Source organism: Myxocyprinus asiaticus, chromosome 3 (genome assembly GCF_019703515.2).
Source record: "Myxocyprinus asiaticus isolate MX2 ecotype Aquarium Trade chromosome 3, UBuf_Myxa_2, whole genome shotgun sequence".
Lineage (NCBI taxonomy): Eukaryota > Metazoa > Chordata > Actinopteri > Cypriniformes > Catostomidae > Myxocyprinus > Myxocyprinus asiaticus.
Window position 1 is genome coordinate 48,783,434 of NC_059346.1, and position 21,048 is coordinate 48,804,481.

General features: G+C 39.3%; 1 protein-coding gene across 1 annotated transcript; it reads right to left on the reverse strand.

Annotated features, from left to right (window-relative positions):
• Positions 1-1,384: 1,384 nt before the first annotated feature.
• On the reverse strand, positions 1,385-20,148 carry ehd2a (EH-domain containing 2a). The gene is made up of 7 exons (XM_051664385.1): positions 20,024-20,148; positions 18,549-18,814; positions 16,433-16,609; positions 16,012-16,109; positions 9,482-9,894; positions 7,539-7,703; positions 1,385-3,866 (listed from the first exon to the last, which is right to left on the reverse strand). The coding sequence occupies exons 2-7, from the start codon at positions 18,770-18,772 to the stop codon at positions 3,291-3,293; spliced, it is 1,653 nt and encodes a 550-aa protein (XP_051520345.1). The 5' UTR covers positions 18,773-18,814; positions 20,024-20,148; the 3' UTR covers positions 1,385-3,290.
• Between the last annotated feature and the right edge of the window lie 900 nt (positions 20,149-21,048).

The window sequence follows — 21,048 nt, forward strand, 5'->3', positions numbered from 1 at the left end:
GGAGGGGAAGACGTGTGCTTTTTTTCCCCCAGCCGAGTTCACGAGACTGTGGACCCTGGATGTCCTTCCTCCTTAGCCCTGTGGCAGGTGAAATTCTATGCCGGCACAGTACGTGTGCTAATAGGCTCTGTACTGGGGTAGGTGCTCAACATGCGTTGGTTGCCCATGAGTAACCCCATGTGATGTATCTTCCATGGTACGGTTTCCCTGTTGGTAAACCCGCGTCTTCCTTAGGCAGAGTTCCCTCTGCCACCGGTCGCCGTGTTTGCAGAACTCCATCCCCTCCGGGTAGGACCTACCACACTGACTTCCTCTACATGGGATACTGCAGGTCGGTAAGTCCATGTGACGTATTTCCACACCCCTTTGGGCAGGGTGTGGACACCGCAGTGTCTTTCCCCTTGGGAAAGGACAACCCCCCACCACCCCCACCCGACGCGGATGCTTATGTCCCCAGTTGAACGATTTCCACTTTTTGGGGAGAAAAAAGAAGAGAAGAGGCCACAGCTGGTGCAGCCTGTCCCCATTACGGGCAGTCGGCTTGTCCTCGAGGTGCGGGGGACTGTACGATGCTCGTGGAGCATTGTGGGAGGTTACGTGAGGGCCGGGTGCGCTTGCTACGAGGCACGTAGTGGCTTGCCCGCACCTGCACCGCCAATTCACGTAACACAGTTCAGCTAGTTGTGGTGTTTTGTATAGGGACCCCTAGTGTCACTACATCGACACAACGTCGAGTGAGTGACAGATAGGGAACGTCTTGGTTACTGTCGTAACCTCCGGGACGATGTGTCCCTCTTGCCACAACACTGAACTACCCGCTGAAATGGCAATAACCAAGACGTTTTGGATGTGTGTGTTGCAACCTTTTTGTTTTTTGTTTTTGAAAGTATGCTTTTTATGTTCTTTTTTTATGTTTCTAAGTTATTGTCTATTTGTGTGTCTTTGTCAGTTGGCTTTTGACCACTGGGGTGCTTGTTTGTTGTCGGGTGGGGGATGGGGGGTGGGGGGGTTAATGTTCAGGGGGAAAAGTTGTGATTTCATGTGGTTTGATTCTGCATTTTCTGTTGTGTCTATTTGATTTGCTGCATGGAATCAATAAAAATTGTTAATAACAAAAAGTCAACTTCAAAAGTTAGCCAGATAACCACATTCATTCAAATCATTCACAATATGCACACATTCACTCTTTGTCTTAACTGCTCTGTTAATTTTTTTCACACTCACAATCATGAATGACTTAAGAATCACATACTGTATACATTATTTATTTTCAATTCAAAATGATGAATTTCGTCAAAAGGTGAGTAGTTTGCATCCTTGGAAATTATTGTCCGGCTGTACAACATTTCTATCATAAAATAGTGTGCTAATATATTGCATGTTTAGTTAGATACTTGCATCTTACATGGCACTAACATTCTTAATCTTAAATGCTGACTTTGCTGATGTGTGCCGCTGGAATAATCTACTAGGTTCCCACTTAGCTTCTATAAAAAGTGAGTACTGCCTTCTTTGATTTGATCAACTGACATTGACGAGCGGTGTTAGACTACTGAGCATGCAAAAAATTTATTTTTTTAAACAATTATGTAACCCATGAAACAATTTAATGACAATTAAACAGAGATGCATAATGTACTGCAGCAGAAAAGCAACAAGAACAGACAAGCTGTTCCCAACCCTTGGGTAAACCACCAAAAAAAAATTTTTTTAGATTGATTTGCTATATAAATTTCAACTTGAAGCTTGCACACCAAGTTCAGGAATTTTAGGAGTGAGTAGATATTTTCTAATCTATATATTGTGTTAAGTATTGTTGCTAACCTAAACATTGAATAAAGAACAATCAATCTCCTATGGATAAAAGCGGCATAAAAGTACAGCTCCTGTCTACTTGAATGGCGAAAGACAGAAATCTTCCAAAACAGTTGGTCAAGATTACGATCAAATAACATATTTCAAATTACGATCAAATAACATATTTCAAATCAGAAGTAAAATCTGACAACAATGGTATCATAAATTGTGCGATTTTTGCGTAATATTTTTCAAGCTGGTCCAGCTAATGCGCATGTGCATTCTCTAAATGACTGACAGCTGAAATCTGCATCTAAAAGTTGACTGGCTCTTTTACATTTAAGGCGGGATTTCCTGTTCTACACCTGCCATATTGGGCGTTCCAATTTCTCCCCTTCATTTTAATACAAGTGCTCCATCTCTGGCTAAATAATTTCTGCCTTTAGTCCATGTCTGATAGAATTGAGGCCATCTATATGCTAGTGTACACTTAAAAGTTGAGGGGAAAAAACTTTTAACAGATATATACACATTTAAAAGTCTTTCTCTTCCTGGAAAAACAGACCAAAAAGATTGATGACCCATCTTGCACTACACAGATTTTGTCCAATTAAACGCTCTGTAGAATGAGAATGTCCCTCCTCCTAACAGAGCGCAACAGTCTGGTTCTGGAAGTAAAAATCCTATTCATTTTCTCCATATGCTAATTAATCATTACCAATAACTTATAAACCTTTAAATATAGACAGCTTTGAGGTTGTTAATCAATAGTATATGCTTCTGTTGAAGTCCAAGTTATTTCAACTTCATTGTTTAAAAATGGCATTTAATAGCAGAATTCTTGGTGAAGAACTACAATATCCATGAACCAGCAGATAAGATCCATGAATCAGAGAACTGCAGCCAACAAAGCTCGACAATAGAGCCCTGCAGTGACCACCCACTTCCATGATGCACTTGTGAATGAAGGAATCAAGTCGATCTCTCTACACTCTCAAACTATTTATATACATATTTGAATACATCTGAATATTTTGCAATATTTTTAAATAAATTGATACTACACTTATAATCAACATCTTTAAAACAAAATCATATTTTCATATTTTTCCATTGTTTTTTTAATCGATTAAGTCATTCGCAATGCTTCATGGGATTGTAGTTCATTCCCTCATTAAAGACGTCAAGTACACAGTCTTGTGACTTTGTCTTTTTGTCCGATTTTCAAATGCTTTATTGCTTTAAATCAAAGTTTGTAATGTTATAATTTACCTCACAGATGGTTGGTTTGGTTCATGGCTTACAACTCTTTTATGGAGGTTTTTAAGAAATCCCTATGGAAAAAATTGGAAAAATACTACCGGAACCAGAAAAAGTGGGTGGGCAATGTTTCAATAGGACATACGTCAACACAGGAAAGATAACTTTTTTTGTCATGCGATTTCATGGAGTCTTTAAGCACTATCATCATAAACATTAAGAAATGCAGACCCTTAATTATTGTCTCTATTCTCAGTGTCCGAGCGCTTGCGCCTTCTTTTAGAGGGAGGCACGAGATGTGCAGGTAGCTCATGAGGGAGCCCAAAGCCCTCCAATTTTATCTCAATGAGATGGTTGGCCAAAGCAAACTCCTCATCATCTAACATGCCATCACAGTCCACATCTGATAGCTTCCAGATTCGTCCCAGGACTGAACTGGGGAGATGAGTGCTCATCATCCAGTCCTTCACTTTAGTCCCACTAAGCTTACCCTCATGGGGCGAGAGGTTGTAAAAGAGCTCATCAAACTTTGGCTTATCTTTTGATACCACCCATTCTTCATCTGAGACATGATCACTTTCTCCATTGGATCCACAGTGATGAAAGGGGTTCCCTTCTATAAAAGGCCCCCTGTTGGTCCCTAAAAAGGCTCCTCCTTGCACCACAAGTTGTTCAGCTGCCTCCTGTTCTTCTTGGTGTAGAAGAGGCATCAGCTTGGCAATGTCAGTGTTTAGGAGCTCGTCCAAACCAGTTAAGAGCTTAGGCTTGAGGCCTTTAAACTTGGCGAAATCATAACTCATGAGTCGCTCCTGTGCATATGTGTGAATGAAAATAGAAATCAAACAGATATAATATATTTGGTCACACTTTACCGCATAAACACCTTTTAATGTTAAAATGTATTAGTATACTCTATGTAGAAATGAACATTAACCAAGACTAATAACTGTTTGAAAAATGATTGCATTCCCTGCTGAAAGGCATATGTTGTGTTTTGTGCGCGGACAGAACCAGCCTAGACCAGCATGGGATTTGCATGCTGATTAAGCTGGTCTTTTTTAAAGCGTTAACTGATGCGTGAACTTTACAACCTTATTGTAAAGTGTTACCATAACTTTTAACTTTCATGCAGTGTTGTAGTCAAGACCACCTAAACCGAGACCAAATCAAGACCAAGACCAGAGTATATCAAGACCGAGACAAGACCAAGACTTTGAGGGGTTGAGACCAAGTCAAGACCAAGACCAAGGCAGGGCGAGACCGAGTCAAGACCAAGACCAGACCAGTGTGAGTCCCACATTGCATGACACACTTACGATAAAATGTGGAACATGCAAACCATAGGCACTCCTCAAATTGATCTGAAAGATCCACATTCCCATAAAAACACCCAAAGAAAGTAAATGAAGATTCCTCTTCATTCACCTCTTTTATTGCTACATGTGTGTGTGTGTGTGTGTGTGTGTGTGTATGTGTGTGTGTGTGTGTGTGTGTATCAGTATACCGTGAGAAATGTCTTGGTAAAATTATCAAAAGGCATTGCAGAGGTGAATTTTAGTGTGTGAATTTTATTTTGTTTTCTATGAGTAAACAAACACTAACAGCTGAAATCAACTTAACCATCTTTATTCAACACTCCTTTTCCAAGTTTTACCATCCACTTAAAACAATAAAGAATTTTGTGCAAGCATAACATCAGGTTTTCTGGATGACTGTTCCCCTAAAAACCATCATTAAGTACCGAATATATTAAACAGTTAATCAATACTTATGTCTTCACTCTTCTCTCTCTTTTCTTAAACAGTAAAGTAAGTTTTTGGTTGTTTTTGAACCAACAACAAGCCTTGTATAAATGTGTGCACTTTGCTAACCACATAGCTAAATCTAGAAAATAGAACCGAGAATGCCAAACATAAGCAAAGCAGCCTATTTAAAATGTACATTTTTCATATAAGTGGAGGTGCATTACTCAGTCTCCACACTCTGCTGTCACATCTCTAGCTCTCTCACCCAAGTGAGGGAGCGTTACCGCAGCGTGTAGCATTTATGTCGGAGCTGACATTAGCTAATGTTGATGTAACGTAACTTTATACATATTAGCTACATAGATTTATGTGGCCTGTCTCATCATTGTTTATCACAAGCAAAAACGTAACTTGGGAACAACAATTTGTCACTACATGCCCTGTCCCCTCAATCTCTCACAAAGTTAACACTGCATTAGCTACATCCCTCAATATATGTTAACTAAACTAGGTAGCTTGTGCACCTAGCTAGGTGGCAAATAGCTGGCAAGCAACTGAAACTAGCATCCTAAAAAACAGTATACATAGGTATGTACAGCTAATATTCGCTAAATCTCTTTGGGTGAGGAGTGAAGATGAGTTTAGGTACTGATGCTGCATTCCATTCATCTTCCTGAGTGCCGACAAGATAGTGTGACGGCATCTCGGCGAAGTCGGAGTTTAAAATTTCCGCATGACTTTCCAAGTTGTTATTACGACTTCAAGTGGCGTTCCATTTCACTTTTCCCAGTAGGAAGTTGGAAAACCTGACTTTCCGAGTTGAATGGAATGCAGCAAGAGGCAGATTGCTAACGTTAGCTAGTTAGCTTTGCAAGCATCACTTACGCTTAGTTTGCCTTTCTTTATGCTTCCTTTCTAAGTGCAGATAAAAGCTTTACGTGGTCCCAGCCGTCTCGGTAAGCATTGCACTGCAGTATTTACATCCTGCTGTGTGTTTTCTTTTGAACTCTTTGTGGTTTAGGTCAGTGTTTCCCAATGTTTTTTCTGCCACGCCACACTTTTTACGATGAAATAATCCCATGGCACACCACTATACCACATAACTATCGTGGATAGTTTTCCTTTTCAAGAACTTGTCCATGTTTTCTGTCTGTCTTATGGGGTTTTTCCACTGCACGGTACAGCTTGACTCGACTCTGCTCGCTTTTTGGGGGTTTTCCACTGTGGATAGTACCTGGTACCTGGTACTTTTTTTAGTACCACCTCGGTCGAGGTTCCAAGCGAGCCGAGCCGATACTAAATGTGACGTCAAAACCCTGCAGATCACTGATTGGTCAGAGAGAATCGTCACTACCAGCATCACTGGATTTGCGACACAGGACATCAACCCGCTAGTTTTAAAGTTAGCAACAGCGACAGCAATATCATTTGTTCACGCGACTTTCGAATTGTAAAAAGAAATGGCTGTGCGCAAAACCACGCCGTGGTCAATAAACGAGGTGCAGACATTCTTCTCGTTAGCGATAAACGAAACGACGTGAACGAAAAAGTCTTTCAGGAAGTGTCTCAGCTGTTGGCCGCACACGGCTATCACCGGACCTACCAACAGTGTAGGGGAAAGTTAAAAAACGTAAAAGTGACTACAGAACCATCAAGGACCACAACAGCCGGAGTGGTTCAAATAGAAGAAAGTGGAAGTGGTTCGACCAAATGGACGCTATCCATGGCAATAGACCGGCGAGCAATGGGAGGGAGAGTGCCCTGGACTCGGCCACGGTGTTGTTGGAGTCCTGGAAAGCTTGCTTCTAAAACAACCAGGCCAATTTAACTGTTACACTTGTGTAAAATCACCATGCAACAACTGCTTTATGCAGCACAACGAGCTAGTAGCTAACAGCTAGCGGTCATGTTATTGTTTATGGTCAGTAATGTTTGTGTCGCGTTTAAGATGATGTCACGGCAGTAGAGGCGGTTGGATTCTGCAGGCACTAGGACCCCAGTGCAGCCGCCAGACTTCCCTTCAGAGGTTCAGATGTCAAACGTGAAGATTACAGTACCTCAGAATCTACACATCGCATCACGGTGTTTTTGGACTTGTTTAATACAAGAGAATTTGCTTTTAGTTATCGTATGTAACAGTTTCTCATATTCTCTTTATGTTTCATGAGAGAAATGCGACAAGCCACATGCATTCATAACATCTGTAACTCTATGCTGTGCACAAATAAACAACTTTAAGTCTTTGAGTAAACCAATACACCTGTTGTATTCTATTCATTCATTCGGTTCACTGACTAAATGTTTTTAATACAAGTGTGATGATGAAACATCATTTTGTGGGCATGTGAGGAGTTGTGTTTGACAGCGGACTAGAGTTTGTTAGAACAATAATGAGTGACAAATGATTGATCAAATTATTATCAAGTTATTGCTTGCATTTGAAGCAGGAAGTTTTACATCCAATCATAGTAATGATGTTAACAAATAAATCAGACAATGCACAGGCAATTTAGTGATATCCCCACAGTTGTGGTCTTGACCGGTCTTGAAATAAAATCCCGAGTCCTCTTTGTCTGAGACCGAGTAAAACTGCGGTCGATTCCGAGAAGGACCGATCTCGAGTACTACAACACTGCTCTCATGCTCTTTTCTATAGTTAAGGGAAATAAATTTAAAATGGGCATGCTAGCTTTGAAGTATACTTGATCATATAATATAATATATACGGTTAAAAACCTGCATCTTTGCGCAATCTGGAAAATCCCCAGGTGAAATCTGATGCCTTTGTTGGATTCTTGAGAAGATCATGGGAAGGTCATAAATAAGATCTCTTTTCTTCTTATCTCTGCAGAAAACTAAAGGCATCTCTTCTTTTAGACAGCTAATGATGTAAGCGTGAGCCTGTGGGTGAAGAAGTGAGATAAGAGAAAACTCATTAATGTTTTAGTATCAACTAACCAACACAAGAAGGTACATGCAGTTCAGAGGTATTTCAGAACTACATTCTTACAATCATAAAGTGCATTTTTCTTTCTCAAAAAGACACTTCACACATTCTTTTGTTTGCTTTGATCTTATTTGCTTTCATGGGAGTGAATGGCTTCCACATTTTCAAGCAAAAGCACCTATAGGTATGTCACACATTGTGTAATTGTGACACAGCACAATTTTCTGGTCATCAGGACCCAGATGAATTAATATGGTGAATCTCAAATAAAGAGGTTACATTTGGCACCAAAATCAAATAAAAATGTAAGACATTATATGTTGCCAAAAGAAACTGAAGCTTATTTATGATTTATTTATTTATTTACTGCATTGTGCATTTTTGCATCATTGCTGTATGTGTCTTTACATTTAAAGTTTTCTGTAATTCCCATTAATCTCAGTGGTGATTCTCATTATATTATCATTACTGTAATATTTAAATTTTTACTGTATTATATTTAAGTACTGTAATTCAGTGTTTTATTACTATTATTAGTATTATTATTATTATTATTATTATTATTATTTAAATCAGCATAAAGGCATAAAGTACAACTAATACTGCCATAACCTATAAATACTGAATTATAAATTGGAGTGACTATTTGCACTAGGTGTAAATAGCACCTGCCACACACCATGGCTATTTGCACTCCAATAGTCTGGTGGAAACACAGAAATCAAAGTCAAACCTTACTTCCAAGTGTTTCTGTAATAGCGTAGCATGTAAAGACGGTATGGATGAGTTTTTATGAAGCAGATGTCGGGGACATGGTGGAGAGTTGAGAGAAAGGTATGATGTGGGTAAAATTAACCATACTTTTACTATAGTAATATTGTAGTAATCATGGTTTTTGGCCATAATTTAAATGCAGTTAACCATGGTGTTACATTAATATGGTGGTAATATAGTGACCATGTTTATTTTTGTGGTTTACTATGATTTTACTACAAAATACCATGGTGATACTATGGTTACTGTAGTAAAACCATGGTTAATTTTTGTAAGCTAAGGTTAGGGTTAGGTTTAGGGGTAGGGTTGGTGTAGGGTGTCTATGGGACTCTAAATAAACACAATAAATACACTGCAGTGATGCTCCTATACTGTATGTTAGTATTTAATAAGGAGTGCAAATAGAATCTATTCACATTCACTCAGTGCAAAGATGCTTTTTGTTGTTATTTACACTTAGTGTAAAAAAGCATCTATCACTATTTGCACTTAGTGCAAATGGCCGCTGCTATTATAAATACACAATTTAAATAATACAGGCCTATCATTATTTATTTATTTAATTGAATTAATGTATTTTTATTTATTTTTTACTATTATTATTTTTTGCATTACAAGAATGAGAATTGTGGGGGGAAATGTGCTTAATTGTCGTGAAAATAATGTCACAATGGCAAATTAAGGCCTAAAAATTGGCTTATTCCTTTAATTTGTGATGAAATATAATCTAGATATGTTCTTGACAGGTTTAGATTCAACCACATACCTACTGGTAAGTACAATAAACCGACATCTCTACAGGTCCAAGGGCATTAAATGTCTCCTTTTAGTGTATACAGTATACTGTAATTAAAATATAAATGAATGTTTATAAAAGTCATTTTGATAGTGGAAAGCAAATCAAGAGTGGAATGTACGAGTAACTGGTTTTCGACTATTTGTGATTGGGCAACCTCACCCTCACAAGCCGTGCCCGTTTGACCAGATCATTGAGTTTTCTCAATGCAGAATTCCGTGGCAGGTTCTGAATATCTGCAAAAAGGTCTGCCTCCTCTTGCTCAAACAGTCTTCGATTATCTGTCATACGCATAGGAGAGGACCAGAAAGACCCAATGTAGACCCTGAGAACCTCTGGAGTGCAGAACACTTTTCCTAGTGACCACATGAGTGCGCCGTACACTCGCATCAGCTCCTGGGTGTCCACCATGTCAGCCTTGTTGAGCACCACTCTGAGTTTGTCCTCATTGCCTCGCAATGCCATTATAGTGCGTGAGAACTCATCAGAGATCTCTAGCTTATGTGCATCACACAAGAGGATGATGCGGTCTACATGCTCCGCAAACCAGCAAATCACTGCTGGAAAATCATACCCTAAAAGAAGAGAGAGAAATGTTGAGGTAATATACAGTCAGCATCAGTGCATATTATGCACCAAATGCCATTGCGTGTACTTAAGGGCTGATCTGAGAGCTCACTCTACTGTTAATATTTGTAGTCTGAGGGTGACATCAGTGAAAAGTTCCACTCCACCTCTGCAAATCACTTGCATATGGCACAAGAAGGCCTGGTGAAAGGCTTAACACTTGACTACCCTGCTGAAAAGAAAAAAAAAAAAAAAAAAAAAAAAAACTCCAGCTAAAACTAGCCTAAGATAGTGTGATGGTCTAAGGTGGTTTAAGCTGGTCTCAGCTAGTTTAAAGGGATAGTTCACCCAAAAATGAAAATTCTCTCATCATTTACTCACTTTCATGCCATCCCAGATGTATATGACTCTCTTTCTTCTCCTGAACAATAACAAAGATTTTAAGAAAAATATTTCAGTTTTGTAGGTCCATACAATGCAAGTGAATGCTGGCCAGAACTTTGAAGGACCAAAAAGCAAATATAGGTAGCATAAAAATAATCCATAAGACTGCAGTAGCTAAATCCATATCTTTAGAAGTGATGTGCTACAGTTGAAGTCAGAAGATTACATACACTCATTTACAAACTCATTTTTTAACCACTCCACAGATTTCATATTAGCAAACTATAGTTTTGGCAAGTCGTTTAGGACGTCTACTTTGTGCATGACACAAGTAATTTTTCCAACAATTGTTTACAGACAGATTGTTTCACTTTTAATTGACTATATCACAATTCCAGTGTGTCAGAAGTTTACATACACTATGTTAACTGTGCCTTTAAGCAGCTTGGAAAATTCCAGAAAATTATGTCATGCCTTTAGGCAATTAGCCAATTAGCTTCTGACAGGGTAATTGGCTAATTGGAGTCAATTGGAGGTGTACCTGTGGATGTATTTTATGGCCTACCTTCAAACTCCGTGCCTCTTTGTTTGACATCATAAGAAAATCAAAAGAAATCAGCCAAGACCTCAGAAATAAAATTGTGGTCCACCACAAGTCTGGTTCATCCTTGGGAGCAATTTCCAAATGGCTGAAGGTACCACGTTCATCTGTACAAACGATAGTACGCAAGTATAAACACTATGGGTCCACACAGCCATCATACCGCTCAGGAAGGAGATGAATTCTGTCTCCTGGAGATGAATGTAGTTTGGTTTGAAAAGTGCAAATGCTAGAGGAAACAGGTAGACAAGTATCTATATCCACAGTAAAATGAGTCCTATATCGACATAACCTGAAAGGCTGCTCAGAAAGGAAGAAGCCACTGCTCCAAAACCACCATAAAAAAGCCAGACTACAGTTTGAATGTGCACATGGGGACAAAGATCTTACTTTTTGGAGAAATGTCCTCTGGTCTGATGAAACAAAAATGTAACTGTTTGGCCATAATTACCATTGTTATGTTTGGAGGAAAAAGGGTGAGGCTTGTAAGCTGAAGAACACCATCCCAACCGTGAAGCGTGGGGGTGGCAGCATCATGTTATAGGGGTGCTTTGCTGCAGGAGGGACTGGTGCACTTCACAAAATAGATGGCATCATGAGGAAGGAAAATTATGTGGATATATTGAAGCAATATCTAAAGACATCAGCCAGAAAGTTAAAGCTCGGTCACAAATGGGTCTTCCAAATGGACAGTGACCCCAAGCTTTCCTCCAAAGTTGTGGCAAAATGGCTTAAGGACAGCAAAGTCAAGGTATTGTAGTTGCCGTCACAAAGCCCTGACCTCAATCCGATAGAAAATTTGTGGGCAGAACTGAAAAAGCGTGTGTGAGCAAGGAGGCCTACAAACCTGACTCGGTTACACCTGTTCTGTCTGGAGGAATGGGACAAAATTCCAGCAACTTATTGTGAGAAGCTTGTGGAAGGCTACCCAAGTAGTTTGACCCAAGTTAAACAATTTAAATGTAATGCTACCATATACTAATAAAGTGTATGTAAACTTCTGACCCACTGGGAATGTGATGAAAGAAATAAAAGCTGAAATAAATAATTCTCTCTACTATTTATTCTGACATTTCACATAAAGTAGTGATCCTAACTGACCTAAGACAGGCAATGTTTTCTACGATTAAATGTCAGGAATTGTAAAAAAACTGAGATTAAATTTATTTGGCTAAGGTGTATGTAAACATCTGACTTCAACCAGTGTGGGTGAGAAACAGATAAATATTTAAAGGGGTCATGACATACTCTTATTTTAATAGTTTTATTATCTTCCCTGAGGTCCACTGATAATGTTAGTAATGTTTTTTTTTTTTTTAACCAAAACAGTAATACAGGTGCATCTCAATAAATTAGAATGTCCTGGAAAAGTTCATTTATTTCAGTAATTCAACTCAAATTATGAAACTCGTGTATTAAATAAATTAAATGCACACAGACTGAAGTAGTTTAAGTCTTTGGTTCTTTTAATTGTGATGATTTTGGCTCACATTTAACAAAAACCCACCAATTCACTATCTCAAAAAATTAGAATATGGTGACATGCCAATCAGCTAATCAGCTCAAAACACCTGCAAAGTTTTCCTGAGCCTTCAAAATGGTCTCTCAGTTTGGTTCACTAGGCTACACAATCATGGGGAAGACTGCTGATCTGACAGTTGTCCAGAAGACAATCATTGACACCCTTCACAAGGAGGGTAAGCCACAAACATTCATTGCCAAAGAAGCTGGCTGTTCACAGAGTGCTGTAACCAAGCATGTTAACAGAAAGTTGAGTGGAAGGGAAAAGTGTGGAAGAAAAAGATGCACAACCAACCGAGAGAACCGCAGCCTTATGACTGTCAAGCAAAATCGATTCAAGAATTTGGGTGAACTTCACAAGGAATGGACTGAGGCTGGGGTCAAGGCATCAAGAGCCACCACACACAGACATGTCAAGGAATTTGGCTACAGTTGTCATATTCCTCTTGTTAAGCCACTCCTGAACCACAGACAACGTCAGAGGCGTCTTACCTGGGCTAAGGAGAAGAAGAACTGGACTGTTGCCCAGTGTTCCAAAGTCCCCTTTTCAGATGAGAGCAAGTTTTGTATTTCATTTGGAAACCAAGGTCCTAGAGTCTGGAGGAAGGGTGGAGAAGCTCATAGCCCAAGTTGCTTGAAGTCCAGTGTTAAGTTTCCACAGTCTGTGATGATTTGGGGTGCAATGTCATCTGCTGGTGTTGGTCCATTGTGTTTTTTGAAAACCAAAGTCACTGCACCCGTTTACCAAGAAATTTTGGAGCACTTCATGCTTCCTTCTGCTGACCAGCTTTTTAAAGATGCTGATTTCATTTTCCAGCAGGATTTGGCACCTGCCCACACTGCCAAAAGCACCAAAAGTTGGTTAAATGACCATGGTGTTAGTGTGCTTGACTGGCCAGCAAACTCACCAGACCTGAACCCCATAGAGAATCCATGGGGTATTGTCAAGAGGAAAATGAGAAACAAGAGACCAAAAAATGCAGATGAGCTGAAGGCCACTGTCAAAGAAACCTGGGCTTCCATACCACCTCAGCAGTGCCACAAACTGATCACCTCCATGCCACGCCGAATTGAGGCAGTAATTAAAGCAAAAGGAGCCCCTGCCAAGTATTGAGTACATATACAGTAAATGAACATACTTTCCTGAAGGCCAACAATTCACTAAAAATGTTTTTTTTTATTGGTCTTATGATGTATTCTAATTTTTTGAGATAGTGAATTGGTGGGTTTTTGTTAAATGTGAGCCAAAATCATCACAATTAAAAGAACCAAAGACTTAAACTACTTCAGTCTGTGTGCTCTGAATTTATTTAATACACGAGTTTCACAATTTGAGTTGAATTACTGAAATAAATGAACTTTTCCACGACATTCTAATTTATTGAGATGCACCTGTATATGAGTTTTTGATTGAGTAATTGAGTAATATATGATCACTTTCCACTCTTTCTCTGGCTCTCTGTCTGAAACACTCAGTTTTGGCCTAAGCGCCTCCTTAAAACTTCAATATAAATGCCCACTTTAAAAATGTCAGGGTTTACACATTACGCCCATCCAACACATTGCATCCAAATATATTAAACTGCTCATCTCTAGCACAACTGTTGACATTCAGCACCATAAATGATCAAACAGTCATGACATTAAAAATATTCATGAATTAAACTGTTTACTTATGGTTTTACAAGTGTTTTTAACTGCCCTAGTCCTTCAATAACAGTTCCTTTGCAAAGCTTAAATCGTATAATGACAAGTCCACAAGCAATCCACGCTGATATGAGCCAAAAAACATACAATCCACGCTGAGGAGCCGAAAAAACATACAATCCATGCTGATATGAACCAAAAAAATGCACATCCATAGTCCAAAGCACGGTGAATAGACGCACACACATACAGTATCACATCGCTGGAAATGCATCAAAATGGTCAAAGACATCCATCTAGTGCATGTTTACATACACCAACAATAAAAAATAGCGCAGATGGGCAAACAAACACATCCAGGATGAATTTGTGCTCAAAATAGCAAGACCCAGAGCAGCTGATGAAACCGAATGGGCTCTCCTTTTCTCCTTAAACTTGACACCGTGCCTTTTAAAAGCGGCATGAGATACATGACAACGGTCAAAGATGTCTGTCTAGTGCATGAATATATAAAAAATTAAATAAATTAGTCCAGATGGGTCCCCTTTGGTGTTCAGGAATAGATAGTAGGCCACACTAGGCCTGTCTGTCCTGCTCTCTCTCAGTTCTCCCTAGCTCTACAAACTGAGCACCAGTGGGCGGGGCCAAGGGTGCAATGATGTAAAGAAGGAATTGATGTTTTTTCGCTGAATTAATGAGCCCCCAGTGACACAGGGAAATAGCGGGAGTAGAAACGATGCATTTTTGCCGCTTGGTTTCAATAAATGCTTTTAATGCATTGAGGATTAAGTTTTGATTTCTGAAATTTACAGAAAGTTTTTTTTATAGTAGAAAGACCTCTCATACTGTGTGTCAAAATATCAAGGAAAATTTGATTCCTCATGACATGACATGAAGTACTTTTTTACTATAAATCTCCACTTTCACTTTCACATTCTTCTTATTTTGTTTTTGGCGATTCACATTCTTTGTGCATATTGCCACCTACTGGGCAGGGAGGAAAAGTGTATTGTAAAAAGGACAAAAATGTATCTGTTTCTCACCCACACCTATCATATCACTTCTGAAGATATAGATTTATCCACTGGATCTTATGAATTACTTTTAAGCTGTTTTTATGTGTTTTTTGGACCTTCAAAGTTCTGGCCACCATTCATTTGCATTGAATGGACCTACAGAGCTGAGATATTCTTCTAAAAATCTTTGTTTCTGTTCAGCAGAAGAAACAAAGTCATACACATCTGGGATGGCATGAGGGTGAGTACATGATGGAAGAATTTTCACTTTTGGGGGAACTAATCTTTTAAGGTGGTGTCCAGCCTGACCAGCTACGAAGTGCCCAAAGCTAGCCTGTAAAACCAGTTAGCGCAATGTTGTTGTTGTTTTTTTATTGGTTGCTTTGTAACCGTTTCTCAAAAGGTTGGCTAATGTTTGCAAAGTTTTAAAACTTTTTATATTTATTTTAAAACAATTATTAAAAAATGTATGTCACTTCATTAATATTCAGTATATTTAAAGATGTTCGTTGGGGGGGGGGGGTCTTCAATAATCAAGAATTTATGCATTTTAAATGGTTTTCAATACGAGTCAAAAACTACCTGAAAGACAAATAGAGGGCAGTTTCTAAAGACAATAGGAAGGATATGCTGGTTTTAGAAGGTTTAAGCTGATCAGCTAGAAAGTGCCCAAAATCAGACTGGGAAACCTTTTACTGTTTTTGTTTTTTTTTCTCCTGGGTATATGAGAGCAATGTTGTTTTATTTTTTCATTGGTTGCTTTATGCTATAATGTATCTCAAAAACATCCTTTACCCCTGCTGAAAAAATTGCTTAAACAAAATTAGCTTTCTTAGCTGGTTTAAGATGGTCTCCTTGCCTGGTTTGCCAGCTAGTCTTCCAACCTGATCAGCTGACAAGTGCCCAAACCCTTCTTAAACCAGTAAACCAGACCAGTCTGACTAGGGACTTCCTACCTCTGCTCATTCTGCGTCTGCCCACAGACAGGATCCCTGGTGTGTCAATGATGCTGACACTCTCTAGAACTCTGTTAGGTATATGTGCACACTGGAATCTGAGAAACAGAAGAGATAAACATTATTCATTCCAGCTTTATAATGCATATCCAATATCCTTAAAATTGGGAGGACATGGGAATAAGCATTTCCCAACCACAGATGCTTCCTCGAAGGGATGCAGTCAGTTGAGCCAAATAATGATTCATTTGCTCATATGTATCTCTCTTGGTCATATCCACCCTTTCTCAAGTGTTTGCTCTGCTGGTGCATTTATTTTGTCTGGGTCTGGCCAAATTTAGCAGAGCTTTCCCTCTTGTTTTCCTTTAGACCTTAACATTATAATTTCTGCATATTGCATCATTGATTCTGTCTCACTCACCGATTGAGGAAGGTAGTTCCAAATGGGCTGAGCTTGCGGAAGGGCTTGTTGGGGTCTACAGTTAGAGCATTACCATGAATAATGCTCTCAATCTCTCCGTGCATTATAGCGGTGAAACTATCTGTTGTGGGTTCAGGGCCTATTCGGCTTCCTGGATAATCTTGTTCAAGAAGATATCTACCACACACAGACACATCCAAACACATACATTGGAATGCATAGCTATTAATCTTTCAACAAATGTCCATCCTAGTCATATGATATGTCATCCCAAAAATCAAAAATTAGATTTTGTAGATAGAAAGCCTGTTTTTAGGACCATTAAGACAATTAAGCACCCTGCCAGCACCCCAATTCTCAGTGGCTTCCTTAAATGTGAAAACATGTACATCTGAAATGCAATTTTAAAATATTAAATATTTAAAGTAAATTTGTAAAGTAGAATTGTAACCGTATTACAGCTATGAGAATGAGATTTTTCATATTACAGTAATGGGAATTTTTAATAGTCATGGAAATAAAGCAACATATCACAATGAAACAAATTGTAATCATCTTTATGCAAAATGATTTATATTTTTGTAATTAGATTTTGGGATGAAATATGACGTGGACATTTCTGGATTCACTCAAGTACATATACACTGATGAGCCAAAACATTATGACCACCTGCCTAATTTGCTGTTGGTCCTCCACGTGCCGTCAAAACAGCACCGACCCGCCAAGGCATGGACTCTACAAGACCCCTGAAGGTGTCCTGTGGTGTCTGGCACCAAGACATTAGCAGCAGATCCTTCAAGCCCTGTAAGTTGCGAGGTGGAGCCACTGTGGATCGGACTTGTTGGTCCAGCACATCCCACAGACGCTCAATCAAATTGAGATCTGGGGAATTTGAAGGCCAGGGCAACACCTTGAACACTTCATCGTGTTCCTCAAACAATTCCCAAACAATGTGTGCAGTGTGGCAGGGCATATTATCCAGCTGAAAGAGGCCACTGCCATCAGAGAATACCATTGCCATGATGGGGTGTACCTGGTCTGCAACAATGTTTAGGTAGGTGGCATGTGTCAAACTGAAGTCCACATGAATGGCCAGACACAGGGTTTCCCAGCAGAACACTGCCCAGAGCATCACGCTCCCTCCACCGGCTTGTCATCTTCCCACAGTTCATCCTGGTGCCATCACTTCCCCAGGTAAATGGTGCACGCGTACATGGCCGTCCACATGATGTAAAAGAAAACAAGACTCATTGGACCAAGCTACCTTCTTCCATTGCTCCAAGGTCCAGTTCCAATGCTCACGTGCCCATTGTAGGTGCTTTCAACGGTGGACAGGGGTCATCATGGGCACTCTGACTTGTCTGCTGAAGCAGGGTGCGATGCACTGTGTGTTGTGACAATTTTGTCCTGTAACCATCATTCAAATTTTCTGTGACTTTCAAACCTTCTGTCGATTCAGACCAGACGGGATAGCCTTCATTGCCCTCGCACATCGCTGAGCCTTGGGCTCCCAACACCCTGCCCCTGTGGTTTGTCCCTCCTCGGACCACTGTCAGTAGGTCCTCACCACAGCTCACCGGGAGCACTCCACAAGCCTTGCTGTTTCAGAGATGCTCTGACCCAGTCGTCTGTCCATAACAATTTGGCTCTTGTCAAGGTCGCTCAGGTCTTTACTCCTGCCCATTTCTCCTGCATTCAACACGTTGACTATGAGAACTGATTGTTCGCTTACCATCTAATCTACACAGACCTTGACATGTGGCCTTGTTAGGAGATGATCAACATTTTTTGCTATAACCTGTGAGTGGTCATAATATTTTGGCTCATCGGTTTATATATATATATATATATATATATATATATATATATATATATATATATATATATATGTATATATATATTATATAATCTTGAGCTTTGATCTGAGCTTTATACAAAACCCATTCTAGCATCATGGTACAAGTATTTTAATGTTATCTAGTCATAACAATGAATGACAATAATTTTTAAATAATGTTTTTTTTTTGTTTGTTTTTTTTGTTGTTTTTTGCTATAGCTCCTATATTTATAGCTTCTTTCATAATACATATTGTTCCAAAGCAGAATACTATTCACCTGATAAAAGTGGTCTTGCCTGTTGAGCAGTGACCCACCACCAGTATCATGGGCTTGTTGTCAAAGTCTGCATCTTCAAGACTTGAAGAGTGGAAGTCAGAGAAGCAATAGTACTTCTCTAGCGGGCACATTTTTTCCCGGTACAGGGTCTTCAAAGCCTCGGTTACTGTATGAACCTCCTTCAGACATTTACCATCCCTGTTCTTAATTTCCTTACCCGCCATTAGGCCTCTGCCAGGGTCTGAGAGTTTCAAAACAGACTTCTCCTATGTAGATACATAATAAAATACACACTTGAATACATATACAGAACATACTGTATTGGAGAAAGCCATTAAAAAAATAAATGTTTCAGAACGAACTCCACTGGGCAATTGCATGCAGAGCTATCATTTTCCTGAACCGTCAGATTTCAAAAGTTTGAGCTGGCTATATAAGGAGTTACTACAGTCTTAGTAGATCAATGGCAGAAACATCTTGACCAAAATGTCAAAACAATGGCATTTCTATGGGCTCATATCAGTTTCTTTACATTGACTGGCTTGCATGGATTCTTCTCCAACTTATCTTCCTAATGTGGCATATCATTTATTGACATTTTATTCAGATAGCCTGTATCTTTATCTGTAAGGTGCAGATAAATAGAAATTTGCAGGTGCCTCAGCATGTCAAGAGGACGGAAACACTGTGGTTGAGCAAGACAACACACAGAGCACAGCTGGATTCAAATGAGCCAAATTCCTAAAATCCTTTTTAGCCAAGCACAAGTGATTAGTGTGACAGAATGATTTTGTAGCTCTTTGAAGGTACAAAAGCATGTTTAAAATATGTCCATGCCATTTGTGCACATTACAGTTTTACTCATTCAACTGTATTATTATGTTGACTTGTGGCAATGCAGCTACATAGACTAGTACATTCAGCATCTTCATACATGCTTTTCACAGATCTCATTTAACAATAAAAATATTTAACTGGATTCACTTTTACACTGCTGCAGAGCTAACAGATGTTTTTTAATGGTTACCCCAGACACAATGTCAGAACAGAGGGGAGTAGCCCACTGTTTCTCAGGTCTCTCTCAGATTTGGCTGATGAGGAAAAAGCGGAGGTCCAAGTGCATGGGTGGAGTGAGACATATGAAACATACAGAAATTACATGGCATCTGGTGTCAGAGCTCAAATATTTGCTGAATGTGAATATGCACCAGAAACCCACAGACAGGGATAAAGAAAAAAACAGTTACACTGAATACTAAAATGATAGTGTTAAATTTTGTAATGCATACAAATCTTTTAAAATACAGTCAAAAACTGTCATTTAAGGTTTTAAAAGCATGAGAAGTGGAACTTGAATTGAGATTTATCAAGCTAAATTAGTGGAGCATTTACATTACTAATGTTAAAAGAAAAATGTAAATGCAATGAAAATGTTTCCCATAGTAACTAAACTAAACTATAACAGAAGGTCTTACCTGTTCAGGACCAGTTGTGGTTATCTTTAGGGATTCAACAGCAATTACAGTTTTATTTCACTTTTATCATATTCCTTCTTCCTTCTTTTGAGAAAATGCACAAATTAAAAGTTGAAGGATTCAGCCTTTGTCTTGATGATTGGATTTTTGTTGCAAGTTTTAGAGGTTCCTGGAGTGCAGAGCTCTTAATGTTAAGAAGGCTAGTGCTAGACGCATAAGACAAGTCACCTCCTCACTAGTAAAAAATGCACAGCTGTCAGCATCTTCAACCTCACCACTCCTCTTCAGCACTAATAGTGCATCCCTCTAGTTATTCCCTTTTGTCGCCAATCTTGTTAAGCATAATTTATTGGGACAGACCACCGCAGAAAAGGAAGAGGTCTGTGTAAGCTTTTTTAAAAATCATTCTAACTCAGCCCTGCATTATTAATTATTAATAATTATTAATTTCTCAGCCCTGCATTATTGGGTGTGAACTGCATTCAATTTACAAAACCCCAGCTAACCTTAAAGGAATAGTTACAGTAGATCAAAATTGAGATGTATGTTTTGTCTTGGGGGCTGATCACATTGATGTGGCTATTGTGGGTCACGGTCGTAGCACCACCAACTGGCGGAAGGAAGTGTGGCACTATTAACAGACTTTAAAATAGTCCTCTTATATTTACTCAATTTGCTTCAAAATTGCTTAGAATAATATCAAATGCCAAATGTATGTGTCCACCTTGCTTTCCGAAAGCCACCAAGTGGAAATGTAACAGTTGCAGCTATATTTAGGGCCCAAGCACTGAAAGTGCGGAGACCCTATTGTTCTTTTAAGACTTCTTCTTCTTTTCAAGGTTTTCAGTACTTTTGGGGTACTTAACATGCGTGAAAACTCTTGAAAGTTTGCACACACATCAGAGTTGTCGGCCATTAGTGCTGGGCAAAGTTGGGGGTGCAGGGGGAAAATGGGCATGTATGGGGGGCTCTGTAGCACCCCCCTTTTCACCTACAATCACCATAATTGGGACATATATAGATCT

What these genes read in the sequence shown, in the direction of transcription:
- ehd2a (XM_051664385.1), bottom strand. Translation starts at nt 18,772, where the DNA reads ATGGCGGGTAAGGAAATTAAGAACAGGGATGGTAAATGTCTGAAGGAG. An exon ending in CAGACGCAGAATGAGCAGAG is followed by an intron (nt 9,895 to 16,011) that starts GTAGGAAGTCCC and finishes CTCTTCTTTTAG; the next exon opens with GGTATGATTTTCCAGCAGTG. An exon ending in CAGATTGCGCAAAGATGCAG is followed by an intron (nt 3,867 to 7,538) that starts GTTTTTAACCGT and finishes ACATATGCACAG; the next exon opens with GAGCGACTCATGAGTTATGA.